General features: G+C 37.3%; 1 protein-coding gene across 1 annotated transcript in view; it reads right to left on the reverse strand.

Moving 5' to 3' along the window:
• Positions 1 to 14,304, reverse strand: part of Med13 (mediator complex subunit 13) — a 98,431-nt gene that overhangs the window by 13,524 nt on the left and 70,603 nt on the right. Inside the window, exons 17-24 of the mRNA XM_008842655.3 lie at positions 10,430 to 10,591; positions 9,494 to 9,717; positions 7,777 to 7,966; positions 5,964 to 6,420; positions 3,968 to 4,187; positions 2,696 to 2,887; positions 2,301 to 2,524; positions 673 to 815 (exon numbers count right to left, since the gene is read on the reverse strand). Coding sequence (XP_008840877.1) covers positions 673 to 815; positions 2,301 to 2,524; positions 2,696 to 2,887; positions 3,968 to 4,187; positions 5,964 to 6,420; positions 7,777 to 7,966; positions 9,494 to 9,717; positions 10,430 to 10,591 — 1,812 coding nt within the window. The remainder of the gene's footprint in view (positions 1 to 672; positions 816 to 2,300; positions 2,525 to 2,695; positions 2,888 to 3,967; positions 4,188 to 5,963; positions 6,421 to 7,776; positions 7,967 to 9,493; positions 9,718 to 10,429; positions 10,592 to 14,304) is intronic.

Here is a 14,304-nt window from a genome sequence, read left to right on the forward strand (position 1 = left end):
GGTATCAACAGTAAAAAAAATAATAACAATAATAATAATTTTAAAGTAATGGCACTATAAGGTATAGGACTAAAGCTAAAATATGAGAAATACATAATGGGGGTTTTTTTGTCTTTTTTTTTTTTTTTTTTTGGTCTTTGTGAGACAGGGTCTCCCTGTAGCCCCAGCTGTCCTGGAACTCACTATGGAGACCAGGCTGGCCTTGAACTCACAGAGATCCACCTGCCTCTGCCTCCCAAGGGCTGGGACTACAGGCGTGCGCCACCATGCCTGGCACATATGGTTTTTAAATTGGTGTATTCATTTTTAAGTCTGAAGGTTGTAAGCTACTGTTAAACTGTTAAAATTGGTGTATTTCTGAAACAGAAGTCATCATCAAGTTAAAATCTTATGGTCATACTACTTGGCATCCTTATTCCCCTAACTTCAGTGAATATGACACTGAGTTAGTATTTGCTGAACAGAGGGTGTGATGACTAATAAGCAGACAGGGAAAGATGGAAGACAATGAACAAGAACAACCATTGACTATACATGCATAGTTCCTTATTAGAAACAAAACGTTTTACTGATAACCTTTAGCACTTTCTTCAGTACATTATTTAGTAAATTATGAACCATATATACATCAACATAAAACAAAATTTTAAAATAAATAAAAGCATAATTTACCTTTCAATTCTCCATGCCCAATCCTTCCCAGGCGACCAATTACAACTCTCCATGGTAACGAACTCATTTGTACAAGCCCTAAGCACCACTCCCAAAGTTTCTGTAGACCAAATCTTCTAGCAGAACCCTTTTTCCGGCGAGCCCTATTGAATGAAACAGTCATAAATAGTTCTAAAAAACATGATGACTTTTGATAAAAGGGTTAAAATTTGTGGGAAAATTGGTTCCTCAATTTTATTTCAGTCTATTTTTACTGATTGGTACCAGGGCTTGTGTATGAGATACATGTAGTCTCACTGTGGAGCAACACTCCCAATTCCTGGTCCTTAATTTTATGCTTAGAATTTTTACAAAAACAAACCCTAAGAATACTATACACATATTTGACATGTAAGTTTCCTCGGATCTAACATGGGATCTCTCTAAGTTGCCTAAGCTGGTTTTTTAACTCTGAAATTCAAGTGATCCTCCTACTGCAGGTTCCTAAGCGGGAGAAATTACAGGTGTCTGCCATCATGTTCAGCTTCAAGTTTATGTTTTGATTTTGTTGTTGTTCTTTGAGACAGGGTCTCCCTGTAGCCCCAGCTAGCTTCAAACTCACTAAGTAGACCAGGCTGGTCCCATTCTCACAGTAATCCACCTGCCTCTGCCTCCTGAGTGCTGGAATTAAAGTCATGTGCCACCATGCCCAATCCCTGTAAGGTTTTATAAAGCCAATAAATATCTGTAATCAATAATAAAAAATTAAAGTTTCCATATTCTACTTTCCTACACAATTAAAATCTAACAATCATAAAATGTTTCTATACATAGCCAGTTTTTCAATTTAAAGGAACAGAACCTGCATTAATAAATAAAGGATAAAAATTTAAAGAGAAAAGGACAGAATCCAAATCTTTTTTTTTTTTTTTTTTGAGTCAGAGTCTCCCTGTAGCCCCAGCTCACTGCAACTCACTATGTAGACCAGGCTGACTTTGAACACAAGGATGCACCTGCCTCTGCCACCAGTGCTGGATTTAAAGGCATGCACCACCACACCCAGGAGGACCTTAATCTTTTATGTCTGTTTAACAAGTTAAACAACAAAAATTTTTTGTTGTTTTTAAGTTAAAGACCTCATTATGTAGACATGACTGGCCTTGAACTCACTGTGCTGAACAGGCTGGCCTAAAACTCAGAGATTCACTGTCTCTAGCTCCTGAGTGCTAGGATTAATGATACTCACCACCACCCCTGACCAAAGTTCCTTTAATTATCTTTTTTTTTTGAGACAGGGTATCCCTGTAGGCTTTCATTATCTTAATTGTACACTCTAAATACTACAAGAAAATAAGTAAATCCTAACACTTAGTATCGTTGCTGAGGATAGAAAAGGCCATTGGAGACCCTGGAACTGGAGTTGTTAGCTGCCTTGTGGGTGTTGTGATTCGATCCTGGGTCTTCTACAAGAACAGGCAGCGTTCTTAACTGCTGAGCCATCTCTCCAGCCCCAACACTTAGTATATTAAGGTATATAAATCTTAAATGGTTATCTAGTCATTGAGTATGAAACACAGTACATGTGCTTGCGCATGTGTACATGTACTAACATTTTAAAGTGGGATAATCATACATTCAGGGAAATTTACCTATTTGGAACATCGATGTTAATGATACATGTTTCTAAAAGTTCTCCATACAGATCTGTGCAAGATGCAAGAATCCACCTTTGATCGTGTGATAAACAGTAGCCCACAAAAAGAACATTGTATTTCTGTCCAGCTTCTCCAAATGTCTCTCCTAGCTCTGTCTGTTTGTCCTTCACTGGAGCCAGAATAAAAGGAGGTGTATAAAGTCGAATACACTCTGGTCTCTGTAAAATAAAAAGTGAAGGTACTACAGTACTATGCCATCTTAGACATATGTATGTTATCTACCAAATTGTAACTGGCAAATGAAAATAAAACAAAAAATATTTAACTTTGTAAAAATCTTAAAATGTAAGTTGTCTAGTAACTTTACTCATGGAAAATATAATACTTACATCAGGACTTTTAAGAGCAGTTTCCAAAGCTAAGCCTGGACCAAACCCAGTCAGTGTTTTTACATTGGTTGATGTTGGAAGTGGTCTTCGACACTGGGTAAAGGCCGAAAAAGCCAGAGATTTTAAATGCTGGGTATAGATTTGTCTATCTTCATGTTTCACAGGTTGTAACAGGTACTGACAAGGAACAATCTAAAAGGTATAATTAAGTATTACAAATGTTAAACTTTCCTTTTTTTTTTTTTTTTTTTTTTTTGTCTTTTGAGACAGGGTCTCCCTGTAGCCACAGCTGGCCTGGAACTCACTACGAGCTCTGCCTGCCTCTTCCTCCCAAGCGCTTGGATTAAAGGTGTGCACCACCAAGCCAGGCTTACAAATGTTAAAGTTTCAACAGATTAAAAGAAACTGTAGAACTAAAACTCTAAAAACCTCACTAGAAAATTTGAATCATGTTTTCTTGTCTACTACATAGTTTTAAATATACAGGCAATTTTACCAATAAGTCCTGAACTATAGGATAACCTAGAAATCTTTAAAAATTTCTATGGGGGAATGGAGAGATGGCTCAATGGTTTAGATCACTGGCTGCTCTTGCAACAGACCTAGGCTTGGCTCCTAGCACCCACATGGTGGCCAACAGCTGTCGGTAACTTATCCTCTTCTGGCCTCTACAGGTTTGCATACATGTGATGCACTTACATAACTTGCAAGCAAAACATACATACACATAAAAAATATAAATAATTTCTATGTATAGCAATTACATTAATTATAACTTCCAAGGACTAATATTACTATAATCTATAAATTGAAGACATCAAAATGTCTTCTTTAACTTTCTTCTAACTTTACTTGCAAGCTATTTCAATCAGACCTCTAACATATAGATACACACTTATTTTCCTATTTAGGCTTATGCATTTAAAAATGGCCTAATAAAAAAACAAAGAAGAAAACAATACATTTATTGTAATCTTTTTTTTAAAGGTCCTACTATGCAGTACAGGCTGCCTGGAACACACTATAAAGTCATGCTGGTCTTAAACCTATGATCCTCCTGCCTGAGTTTCCTGGGATTAAAGCACACACCACCACATCTGACCAAAATAATCTTTTATTTCTCATGACTGTGGTATGAATATGAAGTTTATCTTTTAAAAGCTTTCTTAAAATTTCTATTATCTTACTTAAGTAAAATCAATACAGCCATTTTTCAAAAAATTATTCTGAATATAGCAAAGTATCTTCAAAACGTCTGAAACAAATTCTTACCTGTACAGAAACTGTACTCTTGATATGAGGAGGAAGAGTCTGGACCATTTCCAGGAAGCATCGAAGTAGCCCCAACGTCCACACATTAGAAGAGTTAGTGCTCTCATCTTTATTTTCATATGTAAAAGGATCAATTATATAGACAACAATTGCAGGTGGATAGGTAATTGCATGTGAATCTCCATCTGTGGGAATTCCCACTTTATCACGATCCATTGTGCTAAAAATTGAGGTAGAAATAAAACAGAAAGCTACATTGTATTTGCCTGGGGTAACACCAAAGCAGGTTCTCCCATCTCTCCCCTTTATGATGCAAGGGATGAGAAAACCTTTCTGAAAATTCAGGCTACTCCTTCTCCCCAGAGCTCTGTACATACCGTTTCACAGCATACAAAGTTCCTTGAAACAAGAGGCTTTGCATTTTAAAAAAGGAAAAAGGAAAAAGAATAGCTTCTTAAACAGCTTAGTATCTAAGAGATAAAACTGAAACAAAGAGTCTGTCTAATATCCATCTCAGTAGCCACTCTTAACTCATGAAGCTGGCTAGGAACAGTTCAGAAAGAAACTAGGTTTCTTTTTGTTTCTTTTTCTTTTTTCTTTTTTGATCTTTTTGAGACTGGGTCTCCCTAAAAGCTCTAGCTGGTCTGGAACTTACTATGTGGGCCAGGCTGGCCTTAAACTTAAGAGCTCCACCTGCCTCTGCCTCCTGCCTAGGATTAAAGGCATGCGCCACCATGCCTATCCTGAAACCAGGTTTCTATATCTACTCAATGTTGAGGCATTTTCATACTTCATAAGTCTAGTGGTGAATAAGCTTCATTCTTTGATATGTGATTTGAATTTTTATAATTTCAAATCCATGCAGCTATTCAAAATGTATAAACCAATCTGGGTAATAGTTCATTTTCACTCATATTTATGAGTATGACATTGGGTACAACTGCACTCTGCATAGCTGGCAAACATAACTAGGCTCAGACTAACAAAGTGCATAAATCAAAAGGGAATTTTCTCAATACCTGCATCATAAAAGAAATGAGAGCTATTACCTCATTATTTAAAAAGAAACTTGAAAGCATTGTATATAGCACTTAATGTCCATTATACCATATTACTTCCAAATTGGGATTAAGAATGCATGTTCAGAGAAATTAGGCCAGGTGTGGTGGCACATGCCTTTAATCCCAGCACTTGGAAGGCAGAGGCAGGCGATCTCTGTGAGTTCAAGGCCAGCCTGGTCTACATGGTCAATTCTAGGCCAGCTGGGGCTATAGGGAGACCCTCTCTCAAAAAGACCAAAAAAAAGAAAAGAAAAATTAGAACTTTCCCTAAATCACAAAGTGAGTAAAAGACAAGACTGAAATTCAAACCTTGATAAGAATCTAAAGCCTCCAAACCAGGGCTGAGGGTACAGTTCATTAGCAGAATACTTTCCTAACACATGCAAGGCCGTGAGGAGCAAGAGCATATCTACTTGACAATTATATCACAGGGCAAACTTAAACTTCATATAAATATTTGGAGCTAAATGGTTTCTAAGAGCTTAACACCAACCCTGTGGTTTTATGATGAAGACTTTATAAACAATCCTTATAACTTTATACATAAAGTATTCAATACTATTAAACAAAATTCCATGATAAGATCAAGAAGTATTTTATATTCATTCACAACTATCTAGATAAAGAGGGCATAGTTTTTTCTATTTCCACAACTTGAATTTACTTTTATTATTCATTTTTTGTTGGTGGGAACTGAACACAGGGCTTCAAGCAGGCTAAGCACATGTACTACTACTCAGCTATTACACTAATCCCCCAGCCTCAAATATGGGGAGGGAGGCAGTCCTCCCTGTAGCCACAGCTGGCCTAGAGCTCACTGTGTAAAAAGAGGCTGGCCTCAATCTCACAGATCCACCTGCCTCTGCTTCTCCAGTGCTGGGATTAAAAGTGTGTAATAACATGCCCAGTCCCAATATCAGTATTTTTAAAAATACCTTTCAGACACATCAGGATGTGGCTGAACAGGAAGTGAAGCCGAGTCCCCTGATATCCCAGCTGTCTGTAAAGCTGTTGACTGCTGCCCTCCTAGCTGGCCACTCTGAACTGTAGTTGCTTGTGCAGTCATGGATCCTGTACCACTAGTGTTCATACTGCCAAAGGGTGGAAACGAAGGTAGTTTATTTGAGGACACTCCACTACTCAAACTGGAAGATGATGAAGATGAAGCTGTGGTCAAAGTTGAATTAGCTGTGGCAACTGAAGTAGATATGGCAACACCTGAAGTCACTGTCATGGCGCTGCTTGCTGCAGATACTAAGGTGACGGATGGAGTATTAGCATTTCCAGTATTCGGCATCTGAGGTGGAGTGCTCAAAGACTGATTTGTAGGGGTAACTAAATTTGGCTGAGAAAGCAGAGAGCTGTCCAGTGGCTGGGAAGCAAGATATGGACCTAAAGAACAAAAACAGACTATTTAATTCTTCATCTTATTGACTTACTTTTTAATTCTACTATATAAATAATTTAGCTAATACTTTTGTGGGAATTATCTTCCCTAAACTGATTTGCCAAATAGTGTACCATGTACAAGCTTTCTTTTTCCTTTCAGGAACTGAAGACACAATTTAAAATAGAAGTCTTAGACATAAATAAGCATTTTCATATATATTTTAAAAATAAATATGAGAGCATACTAACATTTTATTTCCTAGGCCAAGTTAAATGTAAGTAAGGGCTGGTGAGATGGCTCAGTGGGTAAAGGCACTTGCCACTAAGCCTAATGACCTGAGTTTGATTCCAGGGATCCACATGGTGGAAAGAGAGAACCAACTCTAAATGTTGTCCTCTGATCTCTACTGCACACCTGTGGCACACTCTGCCCCCAATAAATAAATGTATTAAAAACTTAGAATAAATAAACATGTGAATAGTAGTATGTAGCAATTTATTTTTATTTTATTTTTTTGTCTTTTTGAGACAGGGTCTCCCTGTAGCCCCAGCTGTCCTGGAACTCACTATGTAGACCAGGCTGGCCTTGAACTCATAGAGATCCGCCTGCCTCTGCCTCCCAGTGCTGGGATTAAAGGCGTGCGCCGTCACGCCGGGCTAATATGTAGCAATTTTTTAATCAAACCAATGAAAGTGTTCCTAAATCACAGATGGAAGAGACACACTGACAGCTAATTAAAATGCAAAATGGATATCATCATGAGGCTCAATTTACAGGAACATTCAGTTAGAGTCAATAGTTTTGTAGTATATTTCTTTGGATTAAGTTAAAGGAGGAAGTTTACTAATATTTAAAAGTACCTCAAAAGTTTCAAGTAACAGTCATTTAGCTATAAGAAAGATTTTTTTAAATTTTTTAGTATTGTAGGTAACTTACAAATTATTTTACACCCAAATTATTAACAAATCAATCACAAATCTTTTTTTTTCTAATTTTTTTTAAAATTTATTATTAACCCAGGTCTTCTGCAAGAACAACCAGTGTTCCTAACTGCTGAGCCATTTCTCCAGCCCCCAAATCACAAATCTTAATGTGCACAAAACATCACAACTCACAAAAGCAACAAAATCTTGCCATCCACAATTTCTACTTGATAGGATAATTATACAATGGGTCAGACAGAAAAAGATTTTAAACTCTGAAACCATAATCTCAGTCACAACTACCCAGTTCTAATTTTACAGCACAAAGCAAGATAGGGACAACATGCAAAGAAAAAAAAGGGAGATGGCTATATTCCACTAAGATTCTAGTTACAAAAACAGGTACCCTTAAGACAATCAATGCAAATTTAATACCTAGATCATATCTGCAGACTTGTGCATAAAGCTTGAGTTTAGAAAATGCTTCATTGTTACCATCAGCTGCCTGAGAAAACCATTCTGCTACCAACTTTTCTGAAAGTTTTTTTGATGCTGTAGATCCCACTCTCATGATCCCATCCGTCAACAGTCGAGAAATGGGTCTATGTTGACCTAATCGGCAGGACTACAAATATATATACAGAAAGCAGAATTAGTGGTTTATAATAGGGCACAGATTGTAAATTAAAGTGCTATTTAAAATAAGTTTTTGAGACAGGGTCTCCCTATAATACCAGGTGGCCTCAATCTCACAGAGATCTGTCTGTTTCTGCCTCCTGAGTCCTGGGATCAAAGGTATGTGCCACCATGCCCAGTTGTAATTAACATTTGAGGTAAAATATAATGGGTGAAAAGGGGGCCATAGGTTGTTTTCCCTTAGAAATTTATAGCTTCTTTTTCTTTGTTAATAGGGTTTCAGGTAGCTGAGGCTGGTCTCAAACTTGCTATGTAGCTGACCATGAGCATGAATTCCTGATCCTTCTGCCTCTACATTTTGATATATGTTGGAATTATAGGAATGTACCCCATGCACTTTTTTCAAGAGAGATCTCACTACGTAGCCCAAGCTGGCCTGCAAACAAGATTCTGCTGCCTCAGTTACAGGATTAACAGGTATGTACCACCACACCCAACAAGGGTTATTTTAAATGGGAAACATATGCCCTTGATACTTCCTTCCAATATTGTGTTTTCCTCTGTGACCCATGGCTCACATACCTGAAACTGGAACAAACATGTAGGGTGTAACTGGATACTAACCACCTGTCACATCATTATTCTATAACAGTTGAATTTCCCATATATATTAAAAGAAGAAGCATTTCATTACAGCTTTAACATACTCAGTAACAATTTGCAGAGCAAAGATACATCTCTTTCAAAAGTGGCTATAAAGTTTTAGGTCCACAGTTGAATTAATAAAGTTATACAATATTGAATTCAGTATAAACCCCGTAAGACATAAAATTGAATGAGTTTTTAACCTTTAAAAAAGATCTCCATTTCATTTTAAAGAACCTTTGACTTATCTTCTCATAGACGGAACTGGTAAAAGAAAGGAGCCAGGGGCTCCTCCCAAGCCCATGTGACCCCTGAAGAACAGATCCTCAAACAGCCTTAATAGTAAAAATAAACTGGTTTATCTGGGCCAACTGTATGCCTTAAACACCCAAAAAGGAAAGTATAACCAAAGATTAAAGGGGCCAATATAATTTTTTAAGAGTCCGTATGTTTAGCTAAAGGCTATATAACAAGAAACAATGCCAGATAGGCAATACCTTCTTTTGAGTTATTGGCCAGGGTAGCCCAAGAGACTCTCAGATAGTAACCCAGCATAAAACTGGGAAAATGAACAACAGACCCCAATCTTATCTAAAGGAATATTGACAACTGATTGCTGCTAGATGAGGAATAGCTGACCTTCCTAAAACAAAGACCTCTAGATAGGCCGACTAGATTCACTGGATGGGCAAATAGTGGGGAACAGCTCCGGGTGCCAGACACCACAGCAGACAGTAGCAGGGATGACAGAGTATAAGGGCTCTAGTTGGAGAGGGGGGAAGAGGCTATGGGAGGGCCCCATTATATTTTTATACATGAAAATATAAATATAAGGCAGTTTTAAAATGCCACCACTTTAAAAAATACCTACCTCATATATTTCAGTAAGATCTCTAAAAAAGCTTTTAGCTCCATTCAACAAAGCTTCATTCTCTGGACATAGTACAACATAGGCAATATCTCTTTGAGATCCATAAGGTTCCAGCATAAGTCTCTCCCAGTAAGGGAGAGCAAATGGAGAAAGCACCAAACAATCATAATCACAACCCAACAAAAATGTGGGGATTGGCAGTGGTTCTGGAGATTCATCAGTTCCTAAATAATAGAGATGAAATTTAAGAAAATACAAGCCAAGATGTCTTTAAATTTTCAAAGTTCATTAAGTAATTATTAGGAAAATATTTTATTAAACACAAAAATAGTTAAAGCTACTGGTGATATATTTGCAGAGTTAAGAATATCCTAAATGATGCCAGGCATGGTAGCACATGCCTTTAATTCTGGCACTCAGGAGGCAGAGACAGGCAGATCTCTTTGAGTTCAAGGCCAGACTGGTCTACATAGTGAGTCCATTCCAGCTGGTGCTACAGGGAGATCCTGTCTCAAAAAGACAAAAAAGAAAAAAAAAAAAGAAAAAAAGAATATCCTAAAATATCCTAAATGTTCTTTAAAATATTTTATTTCTTATTTTTATTTTATGTGTATGAGTGTATTGCCTGAACGTAGGTTAAGTGCATCCGTGTCATGCAATGCCTGCGGAGGACAGAAGAGGCTGTCGGATCCCCTGAAACTGGAGTTATGGACAGTTGTTAGCTGCCATGTGGATGCTGGGATTTGAGCCCAGGTCTTCTGCAAGAACAACCAGTGTTCTTAACCGCTGAGCCATCTCTCCAGGCCCAGACTACAGTGTTTTTTAGTGTATACCACAAAATATTTAAGGACAACTAATGTGCTTATTCTAGTTGGGCACCTACCTCAGAGTATATATAAAATCAGTTATTATATACCACCATATATTATTACTTACCATAAGAGCCTCGACCAGCCATCTTATGAAACTGTTGCCAAGTGAGAGGACCTTGAACCCCCCAAGGTCTTACTGTTCTTTTTTTCTGAATAGCATCTTGAAGAACTGGCTGAAGAGAGAGGAGCATTCGAAGTATATCCTGTGAACACTGCATACTCACATCTACAAACATTAAAAAAAAAAGTAGTAATTGCTATTGCTGATACAAATAAAATTTTAAGATAGTAAAGTAAATTTAGGGGAATTTTAGTTCTTTATTATAAAGATTAAACATCTGTTTGCACAGAAAACTAAATGAAATCCTTCAAGAGTCAGAAGTAGTGGCACACATCTGTAATATCAGCACTTGGGAGGCTGAAACAGGAAATTCCGAGTTCTAGGCCAACCTGGTCAGTTTAGCAAAACCCTGTCTTTAAAAAAAAAAAAAAAAAAAGAAAAGAAAAGGTCCTTTGGTCTAAGGGCATATCTCAGTGGTACAACACATGCCTAGCAAGCATGAAGTGCCAGCCAGCCAGGTTCAATACGCAGCACACACAAAAGATGCTTCCAGATTCAGCCGAGATGTTTTAAAAAGTAACTCTCCATAAAATACTATCCCATCAATTTATAAATTAAATATAATGCTCTTTTTGCACTTATTTTGATTGTTTCTAGTTCCTGTATTTTTGCTAGAAAGAATTCTGACCCATATTGAAATGAGTGTAAATCATATCTCTTAAATTCCTACCACTATGGTAAAATAATTAAGGTAAGACCAGTTACAATGATCAATTAATTTAAGAAATATAGACTATAACAACTCTGAAATACAGGGCTGGGAGTATAACTCAATGGTACACAGATGCCTAGCTGCACAAGTGTTAGATTTAAGCCCCAGCACAGCAAAGTCAAAGCAATATGGGTGAGTATGTGCAGTAACAGATAAACTTGTGCACATTGGTAAAAACATTATCCACATATATTTTATAATCTTAAATATAATCAAATTGGGATGTTTCTTGGTCTTTTTTTTCTCATTTTATGTGTAAGAGTGTATGTCTGCATGCATGTCATGTGTACAAACCTGCAGAAGAAGAAGAGGGCATTGGATGCTCTGTAACTGGCATTATAAAAGGCTGTTAGCTGCTATCTGGGTGCTGGGAGCTGAATCTGGGACCTCTGCAAGAGTAGCCAGTACTCTGATCACTGAGCCATCTTTCCAGCCCCTTATCAAATTGTTTTAAAAATGCACTTCTGACTAATTATCAGAACGGGTATGAAAGATGTCATTCATGTTAAATGGCTAAGAGAAGGAAAAATTTAAAAAATCACTAAATGACAATGACATCTCTAATCTGGTCCCTTTTAAGGCATGTGTGCATACTGTTACATTAAATCATCCAGTTTCAATTATTATTGCCTAATTTATCATTTCTGGCCTTAATCTTCTGCAACTTAGGAATGTAATTTCAAATATAATGCTTAATAACAATTTTGAGCTGGCATGGAACATAGCCCAGTAATCCTGTCATTTAGAAAATGAAGGATTGCAGGCCAGCCTAGACTACATATAGTGACTAATATAATGGTAAATGAACAATAAAAACTATTGAATAATTTTATCTTATACAATTAGAAGTATGCATACCTCATGTGAATAAAAAGTCTAGAAAAAGTTATTATTAGCTAAGGTTGTTAACTGTAATTATATAGCAGCTTTTAATAAATGAATAGTAAGTTAAAGAGCTTGCACACAAGACTGACACACTAAGTTGATACCCAGAACTCATGAAGGAAGGAGGGAACTCCAAAAGTTCACTGAGCTTCACGAGTATGCCATAGCATGCACGCCTGTACTCATTAGCAGACAGACAGGCACACGCAAGCCAACAATAATAAATTTTAAAAGTACACTTCCAACATTCAACCCCAATAAATTCTGGGCTGAGTGAAGCTCACAATTCTAATTCAGAGTGGTTCTCACAGATACTCTAGCACTTTTCTATTTTTCTTTAATTGCTAAGGATCAAACCGCAGGGCCTCTTGTATATAAGGCAAGTGCTCTTCCACTTAACTATATTCTAGCCCTGACATAAAACTCTTTAAAAAAATTAAGTTATGGGGCTGGAGAGATGGCTCAGCGGTTAAGAGCACTGACTGCTCTTACAGAGGACCTGGGTTCGATTCCCAGCACCCACACGGCAGCTATGAACCATCCTTAACTTCAGTTCCAGGGTAATCTGACACCCTTTTCTGACCTCCGAGGCACTGCACGACACAGGTGCACTCACAGGCAATACACTCATACACATAAAAAAATAAAAATACTAAATAAAACATATTTTTAAAAAATTAAAGTTATTAAAGATCTACTAATTCAAAAGGGATGAGAGGTAAGAATCAAAACTATACTGCTCAGACAAACACTAATAAAATAAGTTAGATAAACTGGGCCTGGTGGTGCACGCCTTCACTCTGGAGGCAGAGGCAGGCAGATCTCCATGAGTGCCAGGCCAGGCTGGGCTAAAAAGAGTTCCAGGCCCGCTGTCTCAAAAAGACAAAAAAAAAAAAAACCAAATAAACAACAAAAAAGAAGAAACAAATTAGACTTTATCAAAATTAAAAGTATTTCAAAGGATACCATCAGGAAATTCAAAGAGGGCCAGGAAGATGGCTCAGTGGGTAACAGTGCTTGCTCCAAGCCTGAAGACCTGAGTTTAATCCCCAGAAGTCAAATGATAAAAGGAGAGAACTGACTCCAAGCATGCATACACATGCATGCATACACACACACACACACACACACACACACACACACACACACACACACACAATTAAAGAACCCAAGGTGTCGGATCCCCTGGAACTGGAGTTACAGACAGTTGTTAGCTGCCATTTGGGTGCTGGGATTCGAACCTGGGCCTTCTGCAAGAACAGTCAATGTTCTTAACCACTGAGCCATCTCTCCAGCCCCAAAAGTAAGTACTTTCAAATCACACATCCAATAAAAGATTTTATCCATAAATTATAAAGAATTCTTACAAATAAATAATAAAAAGACAAAAATTAAATTAAAAATAAAAATCACTCCACAGAACCAAATTTTAAAAACAGGCAAAGCTGAAGGATCACAAGTTTGAGGTCAACCAGGGATATTTGATGAGACACCTTATCAGCAAATTCTTCTCTCCACAGAGCCCACTCAAAAAAAGCAGAGGATCTGAAGAAGCACTTTGCCAAAGAAGATATGAACAATAAGTATATGAAAAGTTGCTTGGGAAAATTCAAAGCCAAACCACAATAAAACAGCACTTCGTAACAACAAAGGTGTGATCCTTCAGCTTTGCCTGTTTTTAAAATTTGGTTTTGTGGAGTGTTTTTCATTTTTAATTTTTGTCTTTTTATTATTGATTTGTAAGAATTCTTTATCTTTATGGACCATACTCTGCATTGTTCTATTTACATGTAATACCCCCAAAATGCACATCTAAATAGACAGCATACTAAATCAACAGTTGCTTACAGATGCAAGGAAGGAATGGACAAAAACAGAATAACTACTAAAAAGGGTATAGGCTATTAATTTGGAGTGATGTAAATGCTAAAAAAGAATTGTTTCTGGTTATCATTACAAGTAACTATAAATATTAAAAATCTTTGATTTATATTTTATGGGTCTAGAGAGATGGCTCAGAGGTTGGGAGCACCGGCCAGTCTTGTAGAGACCTGGGTTCAGTTCCTAGCACTCACATGGGCTCTAACAACCATCCCTAACTCCAGTTTCAGGGGATCCGACGCCTTCTTCTGACCTCCATAAACTGTACAACATGGGTGCACTTATATACGTGCAAGCAATACACTCAATACACATAAAATAAAAATAAATATTTTTTAAA

This window comes from Nannospalax galili, unplaced genomic scaffold (genome assembly GCF_000622305.1).
Source record: "Nannospalax galili isolate Female #2095 unplaced genomic scaffold, S.galili_v1.0 scaffold879, whole genome shotgun sequence".
NCBI lineage: Eukaryota > Metazoa > Chordata > Mammalia > Rodentia > Spalacidae > Nannospalax > Nannospalax galili.